Source organism: Miscanthus floridulus, chromosome 14, assembly GCF_019320115.1.
Source record: "Miscanthus floridulus cultivar M001 chromosome 14, ASM1932011v1, whole genome shotgun sequence".
In the NCBI taxonomy this organism is placed as follows: domain Eukaryota; kingdom Viridiplantae; phylum Streptophyta; class Magnoliopsida; order Poales; family Poaceae; genus Miscanthus; species Miscanthus floridulus.
The window spans coordinates 11,962,908-11,977,281 of record NC_089593.1 but is presented as its reverse complement, the minus strand read 5'-3'; the positions used below and the strand labels follow the sequence as shown (position 1 = coordinate 11,977,281).

The 14,374-nt window shown below is 45.2% G+C and overlaps 1 protein-coding gene and 1 pseudogene across 1 annotated transcript; both read right to left on the bottom strand.

Annotated features, from left to right (window-relative positions):
• Nucleotides 1-1,457: 1,457 nt before the first annotated feature.
• Nucleotides 1,458-3,364, bottom strand: LOC136503042 (uncharacterized). The gene is given in 4 exon segments (XM_066498248.1): nt 1,458-2,310; nt 2,406-2,670; nt 2,950-3,148; nt 3,263-3,364. Coding segments are annotated over 4 exon segments (1,419 nt in total).
• Nucleotides 3,365-3,770: 406 nt separating this feature from the next.
• Nucleotides 3,771-14,374, bottom strand: part of LOC136503041 (disease resistance protein RGA5-like) — a 34,785-nt pseudogene continuing 24,181 nt past the window's right edge.

Sequence of the window (14,374 nt, the reverse complement as noted above, 5' to 3'; positions counted from 1 at the left end):
ACGAACAAATGCAAAAGAAAAAGAGAACACAACAAGAAAATAAAAAGAACCACCCCGACCCACAAGGATGAAGGATGATCAACAACAAATAAGGGCCGAGAGGCCCTTGTACCCTGCCATCACCACGGGCTAGCATGGTGTCTAGGATGATTGGTGCCAAAGAGCGACCCACTGCCATCATCTTCTACAATGGCTGTGCCTAAAATTTACAAATCAATTTTCTTAAGATCATAAAAGGAAGGGGTTAAGATATGCACACTACTACAGTCAGCTTTTGTAAAGGCGGCGGTTGATGATATGTAGAGGCGGCTGTATGCGTCTCTAAAAATCAGCAATTTCTAGAGGCGGATATATGGCTGTCTCTAGATATTGTTTTCCAAAATTTGCAAATTGGTAACTCAAGAGAGGCCCACCAGCCAACCCCACACGGTCACAAATCACAGGAGTCTTCAAAATACGTCTGTGTGTGTGGCCACAGGTGTCATTTGGGATCAAACTCATGAACTCAGTCTTGCGTGTTGCTTCCTTAACCACTATGCCTCAAAGTCACTTATAACTGTATAACTGATATATTCCTCTTGTATTTACTTTAGTGAATATTGTAATGCATATTTGAGATCCTAAATGAATTCACATTAAAAAAATTAAACTAAAAAATTTTAGACCATTCCTAAAAAGCTTCTAACCTCTTTAACATTAACAGGGGTTGGCCAGTGTTTGATAATGTTCACTTTTGTAGGATCTGTAGCCATTCCTTTGGCACTAATAACATGGCCGAGATAGGCTAACTCCTTTGCAAATGAACATTTGGATAGTTTAATCTTGAACTGATGCTTATGAAGTAGTATAAAGACTTCCTGAATGTGATGCAAATGTTCTGCCCATGTCTTGCTATAGATGAGAATATCATCAATGAAAACTACTACAAATTTTCTCAAGATTGGTGCCAACACTGTATTCATTACATGCTGAAAAGTAGCTGGACCACCAGTGACCCCATAAGGCATGACCTTATACTCATAATGGCCACTATGGGTTTGAAATGCAGTTTTGGCAATATCTTCTTCTGCTACTAAGATTTGATGGAAGCCTGATGACATGTCCAGAGTGGTAAACCACTGAGCTCCCACTAACTCATCAAGTAGCTCATCTATAACCGGAAGAGGAAACTTATTCTTCACAGTCAAGGCATTGAGCTTCCTATAGTCCACACACAGACGCCAGTCGCCTGTTTTCTTCTTAACCAGTAAAACAGGGGAAACATAAGGGCTCTGACTCTCTTGGATCCAACCATTAGCCAAGAGTTGCTGAATTTGCTGCTCAATCTCATCCTTCTGAGCTGAATTATACCTATAAGGCCTCATTCTGAAAGGTTGAGCCCCAGGTACTAATGGGATAGTGTGAACTGAAGATCTTTTAGGAGGTAACCCAGATGGGGGTTGGAACAGACTGAAAAACTAATCTATTAACTGTTGAACTTCTGGTGGCTTGGTGAACATGGTCTTGCTGACATCAATAGAATGCAGTTCTATCAGACACCACAACTGATCTGTTCTCTCCAAAACAGATAACTCTTGAGGTGTTATTTCCATACAATTCAATACTTGAGGAAGGATGCCTTGTAATAGAGCCTTGCTACCCTGATAATCAAAGCTCATCCACTTTTCCTTCCAATTAACCTCCATGGGGCTATGCTGCTCCAGCCAGTCAATGCCCAAAATGACATCATAACAGTGTAATGGCAAGATCTTCAAGGGTAGCTTGAAAGCATAACCACTAATCCACATCGGGCATGCAGTGACTTCATGAGTGCAACTTAATACTTGGCCATTTGCTACTCGAACTTGCATTGGTGATTCAAGTGCAGTCCAATTCCTCCACCTGGAAGCCAAATTTTCACTGACAAAGTTATGAGAACTACCAGAATCAATTAGAATGACAACATCCTTGCCACCAATGTTTCCCATCATTCTAACTGTGTTACTAGAGTCTGTACCTTGAACTGCATTAACTGACAAGGACATCAGATCATCACCAGAATCTTCTGCCTCTTGCTAACACTGTTACTCTGGTTCATCTTGTTGTAGCATCTGCCAGAGTTCCTCAACCACATGTAAAGACACTGATGTAGAGCACTTGTGCCCCGGGCTCCATTTCATGCCACATTTGTAGCAAAGCCCTTTTGCTTTTCTGTAGTTCATAAGGGTTGCAGCTCTATCTTCTGGTTGATACCGTTTTGCATTTTCACTGCCCTTCTTTGCTGTACTAGGACTGAGCTCAGTACTCTTAGCAGGAAGTGATGGAGCTGCACTATGATCATAAGAAGACCACCAGATCTGCTAGAATATCTGTAACCACTGCTGAATTCATTCTTGTAGGCTTTTCTAGGAACTTCTCTGGTGTACTCTTCCTGCAACAAGGCAATAGAACTAGCAGCATCTAGGTTTGCAGGTCTGTGCACAAGAACTACAACCCTAATATCATCTTTAAGACCATCAATGAATCTATCGGTAATGGTGGCAGTGCTAAATTTAGGGTCATGGGCAAGAATTTGGTGTACTAATGTATCAAACTTCTCAATGTAATCAGCAATGCTACCACTCTGCCTAATACGAAAGAATTGCCTAAGCAGTAAATTATGCTGATCCTTTTCAAATCTATCACACACCAATTTACAAAGTTCAGGCCAAGCAAGTTCCTGTATAGCAAAATCCAATGACTGTGCCCAAAATTCAGCATTACCAATAAAATGCATGTAAGCAGTCCTAGACTTGCAAAATTCAGGAACACCATACATATCAAAGTAATTATTGCACTTCTTAATCCAAAGTTTGGGACAGCTACCATCAAACTCAGGGAATTCCACTAGTGGTAAAGCATGATTCAGATAGAACTGTGTCATATCAGGAAAAGTTGTAGGAGTAAGAGGTTGAGGGGTCCTCACACCTATGACCGGGGTAGGAACGAGGGTAGTGACAACCCCGTTACCCAATCCCCGGTGATCGTGTTCGTCGCCGTGGCCGCTTGGCCTAGAAGTCGCCCCATAGGGTTTGGTGGACGGAGAGACCATAGTTGATCCAGTGAGTGATCCAGTGAGATCTAGATTCTCTGTATCATACACTTTGTAAGCAGGGCTTACTGCTGATTCCTGCTTCACAGTGATTCGATCCACTTTGGCGTAGAGGTTCTGAACACTGATTTGGAGTTCCTCTACATCTGCTTGCACTTTAGGCTTCGAACCAGATAGCTCTTAGAGAACGACAGTGTTAGCCTCCAGTGTCTTCTTCACTTCCTCATGCTGTTCATCCATCCGAGCCTGCATCCCCTTGGGAAACGCCGCAAAATCGCCGATCTGATTCTCCATCGTCGAAATCCTCTTTTGCTCTCTAGTCTGGTACTGAGGTCGGAGAAGGTAGTCTGGCTGCGACGCCAGATTTGCCGAATCTCCGACGAACTGCTCTCCGCTGAAGTGAGCGAAATCACGCCGGGATTGAAAGCTCTGAGTACCAAATGTCAGGATTCTCAGCACTTAATAATGAATTGGTGGCTATGATATCGATTTAGTAATTGGGTTTAACACAAATCCGACGAAGAGTCGCTCAGATTCGCTTACAAGCACGGTGAGCGAACTACTCCCGGCTCCAATCCTCCGGATGCAGCCGACAAGTCTGTTCTATAGTTCTATCTTGTTCCCCACGATGCTCTCTTTCCCTTCCTCTTATCGCTTCAATGGATGACCCAGTCAGGCCCGGAGTAGAGTGGGTTGGGCTTCAATGCACGCTTGGGCTTGACAGAGCCTGGCCCAACATCAACTGCTGCTTCTTTGGTATCTTTGGCGCCCAGCATCTTGACACTTCTTCCCAACTCCAATACCCTGCATGAACTCTAAACAGCAGCTCTTCAAGCCTTGGCATGGCGCCCATCTGAAACTTGAGCGTTGTGCCCACACGGCAGGACCTCAGATTCTTGAAGCTGTCTGTAACAACAGTGTACCCTGGAGGCCAGCTGCAACCGTCTAGATCGAGGTAGCTTAGCTCTGGCAGTTGCGCTAGGTTATCTAGGTCATGTACTTCAACAACCCACACGCCCAGAGTTAAGAAGCAGAGGCGTGGCAGACGGGAGCGGTTGATCCACCCAGGCAGCCGTGAGAAAGTGATGCCCATTATAAGCGTGAAATTTTCGTATTTTGGTCTCTTTTGAAAACAATTTTTAGAAAAATACCTATGCCAAAACATTTTCTGAAAATAGACCATTTTTAGGCGTCTTAGCACATGACGCCGAGATATGAGGCTCGGCGTCGTGTCACTCAATGCCGAGGTATTGCCACGTCACGGACGACCGGGGTCGTTGTCGACACGGTGGTGCGTGGGTCTGAGATGTCGGCATCATGTCCGCCGACGCCAAGTGCCCAACCTCGGCGTGGCTGGACTGCGCGCTGAGCTACTGGACCCACCCGGAGCGTGGCCCAAGCGGCCCAACAAAGCATGGTGGCCCAGAAGCTCAGCGTTGGGTCACTTAACGCTGAGCCTCCAGACCTCGGCGTGGCCCGACTCAACGCCGAGGTCTGGTCCCTTTAGGCCGCGCCGAGGCCCTTCTTCTTCCTCCCTCCATTCTGAAACCGCCAGCCTCCCTCTCTTTCTCTTCTCCCCCGCGCCGCCACCAAACCCTAGGCTCCAAAATCGACCCCCAATGCCACGATCTCGGCTCCCGAAGCTTCCTCGAGGTAATAGTCCCTCCTCTCCTCCATTCTATCCGCGTAGATGTGCTTACATTGTCCCTAATCATGTGGAATCATGGTTGTATGGTGTTTTGGTATATTTGTGTTTGCATTTGCAAAATGTATGGCTTAGGATGATTGAGTGCATTGTTGTTTAACTATTTTATGTGATGAACATGTTAGGTTAGTTTGGTTTCTAGTTATTTTGGTCATTAGGGTTCTTTGTTTATTGTAGGTGTCATTAGGGTTAGTTATTTGTTGGTCATTAGGGTTACTATGTATTTTATTTATTTGTTGGTCATTACATTTTAATTTGTTATGACTAGAAATGATTATGTTGTTGGGATTGAAAAAGATGAAATGATATATTTTAGTTTCTACTTATTGGATTGAAACTCGCATGATATATTGATATGTGACACTACTTGTTGTGTGATGGCTGTAGATGGATAAATTAGTGAGGTTGCATCATGGAGGCCGTATTGTTAGGACAAGAGATGATAGTTTGAAATTTCTGGACATGTGTGAGGAGTTGTTGATTTTTTCTGAAACACCATCTTTGACCCAGTTAGTGGAGCGAGTCAAGGTTAAGTTAGGCTGGAATGAAGGAGACGTGCATGTTCAGTTTGAAGGTGTCATAGATGTTGGGTCATCGAAGGGTCCTCGGATCAAGCGGTTGCTCAAAATTACAAGCGAGACTAAATGGAATGATTACAAGGCAGTTGTATTGGCCTTAGAAGTGTGATCTTTGGATTTAGTAGTAAGTAAGGAGTCCGGCTTAGGAAATGATAACTTTGAAGCATGGCCATCTTCCCCCGCTCACATAGGTTATGGTCCTTTGCCTGAAGAAGAAATACTTGTCACACAACTAGGCTACGGTGGAGATGAGGAAGAGAATCCGGTTGCCGATGGTGAGGGCAATCATGATAGTGATGAAGAGGATGATGATTATGTAATTATTGATGCAGAAGAAGGTTTGGACGACGCTAGCGGAGACTTTTCTATTGAGGATGAGCTTAGCAACGAAGATGATCTTAGTGGTGAAGAAGACTTTGGTGATGCTAGGGCTACAAACCGTTTTGACATGGAGATAGCTGGAGATGATGAATCCTTCATAGAGGAGATAGCCGAAGACTCTGATGACGATCGCCCTGTTGGTCGTCTGAATTTTAGGGAAATAGAGATATTGTCTAGGGTCTTGCCTTGGAGAGATCCACTAGTTGGTGATTTCGAGGACCTTAGCCATGGTCATAGGGCAGTAGCTGATGGTGGGCCAAGTGATACAACTGTGCCTGATGTTAGCGGTTGCCTCATCATACGGAAGGGCATATTGTTTGCTACCATGGATGAGTTGAAATCATGGTTGCAAGAGTACTCCATTGTACACAACCGACCTTTTAGGGTCATCGATTCATTCAAGGAGAAGAGGTACACTGTTGCTTGTGAAGAACAACAGTGTGGTTGGAGAGTATGTGCTAGGAAGACGAAGGCAGGCAAATGGAAGATTACCTCAGTGAAGCAACCACATGTTTGTGCCACTGCTGAGGCAGAAGAGAACCATCTACAGCTCAATTCTAGGTTCATTGCAAGGCAATTATGCCCCATGGTGAAGCATATGCCAACCATTACGGTGTCTGCGTTGGTTGAGATCATCTTCCAACGGTACAATTACTATGTCAAGTATGGGAAAGCATGGAGGGCAAAGCAGCGTGCACTGGAAATAATATTTGAAAATTGGGAAGAAGCTTATGAGCGCCTTCCTGTAATGTTGAACGCAATGAGGGCTGTAAATCCTGGGATGCACTTCGAGCATTTACCTAAGGAGGGTGAAACAAGGAATGGTAGCCAGGTATTTGGAAGGGCGTTTTGGGCGTTCGGGTAGAGCATCGAAGCATTCAAGCATTGCAGGCCCATCGTCTCAATTGACGGGACCTTTCTTACAGGGAAATTTGAAGGTACAATGCTTATTTATATTGGGACAGATGCAGAGGACCAGCTTGTGCCATTGGCCTTTGCAATTGTTCGGAAGGAGGACATGAATAGTTGGTGTTGGTTTCTCAGGCTAGTAAGACAAGTGGTAATTGGTCTGGGATGTGATGTTTGTGTGATATCCGATAGGCATGCTAGCATTCTGAATGCTGTAGAACAAGAGATTCCTGGTTACGGCCAAATACATCACCGGTGGTGCACCAGACACCTTGCTCAGAATCTTATAAGGCGTGATCACACAAAGGACAACTTCAAATTATTTGAGGATATTTGCAGGCAGCAAGAGGTTCAATTATTCAAAGACAAGTTAGATGCCCTAAAGTTAGCCACAAATGTTGATGGCAGGCAATTCTTGAGCGAGTTGATGGCGTTGAAGGATAAGTGGTCACTTGCATATGACACTAGTGGTTGGAGATGGGGCTTCATGACTAGTAACATGGCAGAGATGTTCAACAGCCTTCTAAGAGGTTGTCGTGGTCTGCCTGTGACTGCTATTGCCTCATTCACCTTCTATAAGTTGAATTCTTGGTTCATTTCGAGGAAGAAGCATGCGAGGTCTCTATGGACAGCAGGCAAAGCTTGGCCACTTTTAGCATCTCAGGAACTAGCTTTCTCAAAGAAAAAGTCTAAACGACAGAAGGGTTCATGTTTCAATCTGATCAACCATGGATATGAGATTCTAGAGGGTGGTGAAACTAACATTGGTGGTGAAGACCGGGGTGCTCGAAAACATAAAGTAGTGATCAATGAGAACAAGTGTACGTGTGGAAAACCGATCATATACCATAGGCCTTGCTCCCACATGATTACAGCCTGTCGCCTTAGATGTGTTGACGCTGAGGTCCCTCCCCGTATGGCCGTGGAGTTCTCTTTGAGGAACCTAATGAGCACCTGGAATCCTCAGTTCGAGCCATTTCTTGATGAGAGTCAATGGCCTACTTATGATGGCCCCAAGTATGTGGCTGATCTTGGTTTACTCTGGAAGAGTAGAGGACCTAGGCGGCGGAAGCAGTTCAGGATGGACATGGACCGAGCCACGAAAGGTAGATCAACCATGAGTAAGGTTGGGAGACATTTTGTAGAGGACACCCAAAAGAGCCGTTGTTCTGGTTGCCATAACCTGGGCCACAATAAGAGAAAATGTCCTGAACTACTTAGACAATAGGTATCCACCAAGCTAGCTACTAGAATTGCTTTGTGCAATAGTACATTGGTTTACTTTTGTTTTTTTTATTTTTATGTTACTTCGTACCACATACACATGCTTTAACTTATACTAATGCTTTGGCATTGCTTATGTTGCAGGATGGATCGGTTCCCCCTTCTTGATCCAAGGTTCGATGAGCACCACCGGGCTCGGAGGATCGAGGACGGAGAGATATATTCAACAATTCATATGAAACATTGCATTGTTCATGTTTTGCTCTATAGTCCATGCTCTTTATAAAGTGACATGAACTAATACTTTTTCATGCTTGTCTTTTTTTTGTAGGTTTTGAATGTGCTGAGGCCAATGACACATGAGGCCTCTACGACCATGGTCTACGACGAGAGGTACACGCCCCTCCTGAAGCTGGTGAACCTTGCTACCGTTGCTCGTGTTTATCGTCGAGGCACGCCACTTTTCAACCCAGCGGTGCTGACGGCGTTGATAGATCGGTGGCGTCTGGAGACACACAGCTTTCACCTACCATGTGGGGAGATGACGGTCACTCTCGAGGACGTTGCCATGATCCTTGGAGTCAAAATCCGAGGATTCCTAGTGATAGGAGACATGGAGTCCGAAGGATGGCAGCAGCGGGTTGAGCACTTCTTGGGACGGCCCCTAGCGGCAGTTGAGGCTGGCAACAAACGGCGCAGCAGTGGGGTGTCCCTGAGGTGGCTTCGTCAGCAGTTTTGGGAGTGCCCACCCAATGTAGACGCCGAGACCGTGACATACTACTGTCGGGCCTACGTCCTCCACATGTTTGGTACGGTTCTCTTTCCTGATGGCACTGGAGACACGGCGTCCTGGATGTACATCCCGTGCCTTTTGAACTGGGAGGATGCCGGCAATAGGAGTTGGGGCTCGGCTATACTTGCCTTCCTATATCGTTAGCTTTGCGAGGCTTGCCACCGTCCTGGAGGCGCGCACGCTACAATGTCAGGGTGCATCACACTGTTGCTGGTAATAAAGCAAAGTTGTACAAGTTTCCACTACAATTCAATGTTTTTTCTTAACAAAAGTGATTAACATTCATGTTTCCACTCTTTTTTTGCAGATTTGGATGTGGGAGAGGCTTCCAGTTGGGAGGCCGCATCAGCTTGATCCCCCACAACCTTGGTTTCCTCAAGGAGACACAGTTGTCGCCCCTACCGTGGCACACCTCTACGAGCGAGCCCACGGAACATACCACATGTCACGCCACGCGTACATCAGCTTCACCAACGAGCTGGACACCCTTTTGCCACAGCATGTAATTTTCCCACCCTTTTGGCCTAATCGAGGATATGTGCACAAATTGAGCGTCGACTAGTTGATGATGACGTTGTGTACAGGTTCAATGGCGCCCATATCGGCGGAGGCAAGTCACGGATCTCAACTTGAGCGCCTTGTGCATGGCAGACGAGGATGTCTGGACGATGAGGACCCCCCTTATTTGTTTCTATGCAGTGGAGTACCATCTCCCTCACCATGTAGCACGGCAGTTTGGTAGGCTGCAGCCTTCTCCACCCGATGATTTCTCCACCGGTTGGCAGCTCCACAAGTATGTAACATGCAATATTTTGTTCGTTTCACATGAATGAATCATTGAGTAGGCCTTCATATTGCCGATTTGGTGTAAAATTTGTAGGTTCAACAGACAAAAAAATAAGAAGATCACCAACTAGTAGCTGGAGCACCAGCGCTACATTGATGAGTGGATGTTGATGGAGCAGAACAACATGGGCATCCACGCCGTCTATCGTGACAAGGCATTCGATGATTACCTTGTTTGGTTTGGTCAATGAACAAGGCTTCAATTGAGGCTCGCTTGGATGGAGCAAGACATTGCTGACATTGCGAGCGAGGATGAGGGCAACAACCCATATGACCAAGCTACCCGAGAAGGCAGACAAGTTGAGATCGCCCCTACATTAGCTAGAGCTATAAGTGATACAACTATTTCTATCTCTGAGGTCTTTACTGTGATGGAGACTTAAATTCTTGTTTTTGTTGCATAGAGCATGGAGATAATGAGGACAGTGGCCGAGCAAGGAAGGGCATTGATGATTCCTATGGGCGATCCTGATGAGGCCTCCATGTTACGACAGCACATTCAGGTAGTCTCCTCTCATTCAGTTGATGTTACATCTTTATATAGTTTTGCGACCAACCCCACTTACTAATAGTGCTTTCAAAATGCAGTGTGCCATGCATCGCCTCTGAAAGGTAGCTGCACTCCTTGGATGTAGATGTTCCTCGGATGTGGCAGTCCCACAATAGCTTGGTGCTGGACCTTCTACTGCACATATTGGAGGGACTTCATCTTCACATGGTGCACATGGTGGCAGGACTTCTTCTTCACATGGTGCAACAACTAGTGCAGAGGGTGGTCAAGGACATGGTCATTATGATGATGAAGATGATAAAGGACAGGGAGAGTACTATGATCATGAGTATGATGAGATTGGCATGTCCCAGCTTGGAGATGCACCCCAAGGAACTCAAGGCCCCTCTGGTTCTGGACGTCCACAGAGGACGCTCAGACCAGTGGACAGGTACACTCCAGGTACCTATCCGTTTGGGAGGGGAAAGCGTTATGCTCGCCGTCCATGTTAAGGTACAAGGAGCGATAAAAGATCCAAAGACTTCATATGCTATATTTTGTGCATGGACTATGTATGCATTAGACCTTGTACTATGTTTGGACTATGTCTGTTGATTGATGAAGCATATGTATGGACTATGTTGGATGTTGAATATGTTGCACTATGTTGGATGTTGAATGTGTTGGACCTTATGTATGTATGGATGTTGAATGAATGTGTATGTCGGTGTGGTCATGTGTTATGTGAATGTGTGGAACGTCGCCATGTTTCATGTTTCCAGCTATTAAGAGAGGGCCTCCATCGCAACTCACAAGGAAGAAGGGGTGTCATCATCCCCATCCTCCATGTTACGATCAACCTCTGTTGGATCCACGGTGACATGGCAAGCACGCAAAGGGGACGAAGCAGCTTAGGAGAGTCGGGGAGCTAGCGAGCTCAGGTCTGTTGTTGGCACAAGGTCATCGTCGGCTGATTAGAGTAGTGGGCAATAGTGAAGCATCAAAGAAGAGATGATATATTAAGGTGAACCCAGGAGCTCGGCGTTTAGTCATTTCACGCCGACCCCTGGTACATACTGGAAACCCTTGCATCGAAGCGCCGAGGTGCCCAAGCTCGGCGTTTAGTCATTTGACGCCGACCCCTGGTACATACTGGAAACCCTTGCATCGAAGCACCGAGGTGCCCAAGCTCGGCGTGCGGTAAATTGACGCTGAGCCATTAACCTCGGCGTGGGACGACTAAGCGCCGAGGTTCGGCCCAAACCTAGCCACGGCCGTTGCCAAACCCTAGGGTTGGCGTGGGTCGACTCGACGCCGAGCCTCAGCCCACCTTGCAAATGGCCGAGCCAAACCCTAGGTTCGGCGTGGGCCGACTCAACGCCGAGCCTCAGCCCACCTCGCTCACGGCTGAGCCAAACCCTAGGGTTGGCGTGGGCTGACTCAACGCCAAGCCTCAGCCCAAACCCAAACCCTTTGGCATATGTTGCGATCCTATTTGCATGATTCAAATGAAAAATCTTTCGCAACGATTCCTCTTTGACTAACATGAGTTATACTAATAAGAGTAGACATGCTATATTTATGTTTGTATGTTTGTTCCTGCAGGAAAAACCGAATGTTGGTTTGATTTCAATCCCCTATTTTTAGAGACTCAAATCTTTTTTTCAGTTTGGGAATCAACCATAGTACATGAAACTTAGAGGTAGGTAAACTGCAATTTATGAAATAGCGAATGCACAACGATTACACTCACATCAAAAGTAACAATGGCATGTCACAAACTAAACCTAGCATGCCTTAGGGGATTGAAAGAAACAAGTGATACAGACATTGCAAAGGGTACACACTCACATGAAAACTAACAATGGCATATTGCAAACTAAACCTAGCATGCCTTACGAGATTGAAAAGAACAACTCATACAAGCATTCCACATTCGGATTGACTAACAAAGGTTGGTCCTAATAATGCTCCCACATATTGAACTGAGTTGCGCCTTCCCCATAGTATCCTCCAGTTGACGGAGGCGGTGGTGGTGGTGGTGGCGGTGGAGAAGGAGGCCCGTCCTTCTTATGGTACAGGCACTCGCAGTACGGATTATTGCATAGTGCCTCCTCTGCATCATTGCTGTTGTCGTCGTCCGACTTGTCCCTGTTACCACTTCCAGGGCCATACTCTAGGTCAAAGATGCGTCCCTGTAGATATATGATGTACTGTTGATGGGGATAGATAGGAGGAGGGTCGACCCATCTAGTGAAGCCACAGTTATCTGGACAGCTTGAATCCTGAAAACCCATCTACCAATAAGTACTACTAGAAACCAAATGCAAATCTAAAAAAGGAGAGAGTTCAAAGGCAATACAAATCCTCACAGGCATCTGAAGAAACGACGGCCTCCACCATCACAGTCGTTGTACATCTGCACAACGCAATCCAAACTGTGGCAGCATTTTGGCCAATCTTCAATGCGCTTCTTGTATGATCTAAGAGGTCTCTCACGGGTGAAGTCACTCTTCCTCTCCAAAGGAAATTCCTCTATTGGTTCTTCAAAAGAATCAGGACCCAGAGAACCCTCCCACACAATCAGAGGTCCCTTGCTCACCCCCTTTCCTCTCCCTCCGTCGAAACCCTTTCCACTCGAGGAACCTCCGCTTGACATTTGCTAAAACTAAACCAGAAAACAAGTTGTGTGGATGTGGAGCAAGACATGGAGCACTATATGTAGAGATGAAGGCAGGTTCACCATGAATGCTACTTGACAAAAAACATGTGTGCGTACTCATTTATTGAATCTGAAAAGGCTAGATGCTTCATCTGAAAAGCCTACAACCATGACTGGTCATTTCATCTAAAAAGGCTACACCTGTGTTTTGTCACTTCATCTAAATGCAGTACATCACTCTGATATTAATTCATTGCGTATACGGATACAACAGTAAATGAATCTAGGCTTTTCAGTGAGTTTTCAAATAGACTTGTAGCCCTTTCAGTGACTGCAACAGTACTTGTAGCCCTTTCAGTGACTGCAACAACACAAGTAGTTTTTTCAGTGATACAAACAATACCACTACAGTCTTAGGATAGTTAACGAAGTACAGGACATAAGACCATCTAAAATAAAATCATAGTGCATTCCAACATAATAAAAAAAGTCCAGGGAATAAGTTCATCTGAAATAAAAGTAGAGTGCATTACAACATAGTAAAAAAAGTCCAGGGCTACACGACATCGCTCGTGAATGAACCAAATACCTACTGAGTGCAACGAGGCCACTTTCCCTTCCTCTCGGCATCAGGATTCTCCTCCATCGCTGCCTTCGCTCGGCGCACACGCTCAAGCTTCTTCTCCCTCTCCGCCCTATACGCAGCAACACGCCTCCTTTCCTCCTCTTCCTTATGCTCCTTTTCTATAGCCTCCAGTCTGCGTCTCTGCTCAAACCTCTCCTTAACCTCCGCATCCCACTCCTTCAGGCCTTCTAGACGCTGTTTGTCCGACTCCTTGATCTCAGTGTCAATCCACTGCTCAAAGTCACACAGTGGTGGAACGGTCTACAAGAAAAACAAATTGTTACAAAACAAATAAATAAGCAATACTTAATATCACAAGAAAATTAATTAACACAATAAAAATTTCTCACAAACAATGCACGGTGCTGTTGCTTTGTAGGTTCCCATGCATAATTGGGACACATCCAGTACCTCTGTCTATTTGTTTCCTCATCTTCAGAGATGTCTACCTTGCAAGGATCACCACAAAAGCACATTGGTCGAGGAACACCTTCAGGGAGAGGCTTTAGGTCGTAGGGATTTGCCCTCTGGCGACCATAGCTACAATTGAAAGAATTTAGTCATATTAACGGAGAACCAAACCTAAACCTAGGGTTTTCTATTTGTTGCACAGATAATGAATAAACATTGGGATTACCTTGGAATACGAGCTTTACCACGCCTTGGCATTTTAACATTACGTAGAAAAAAAATTAATCCAAAGTACCTTGCAACGAATGTAAAGGTACTAACACTAAATCACCATACCTCCCAAATAAGCTTTTCATTACAAACCCTAAACAAATTCGAATCCCAACAAACACAATATTTAACTCAATGATTATAAACCATAACATATACAACAACAACAACAGCAACAACCATACATTTGGGTCATTCAATCATTTGAACCACCATACATTGCACGAATGACATGAACATGAACCAAACCTATACTGCCAAGTTAAAAAACAAACGAATCTAAATGGATGAATTGAAAGAGGGGAAAGAGGAGTACCTTGGCAAAACGCCTTGGTCATAACAAATTGAAATGTAATGACCAACAAATAAATAGAATACATAGTAACCCTAATGACTAACAAATAACTAAC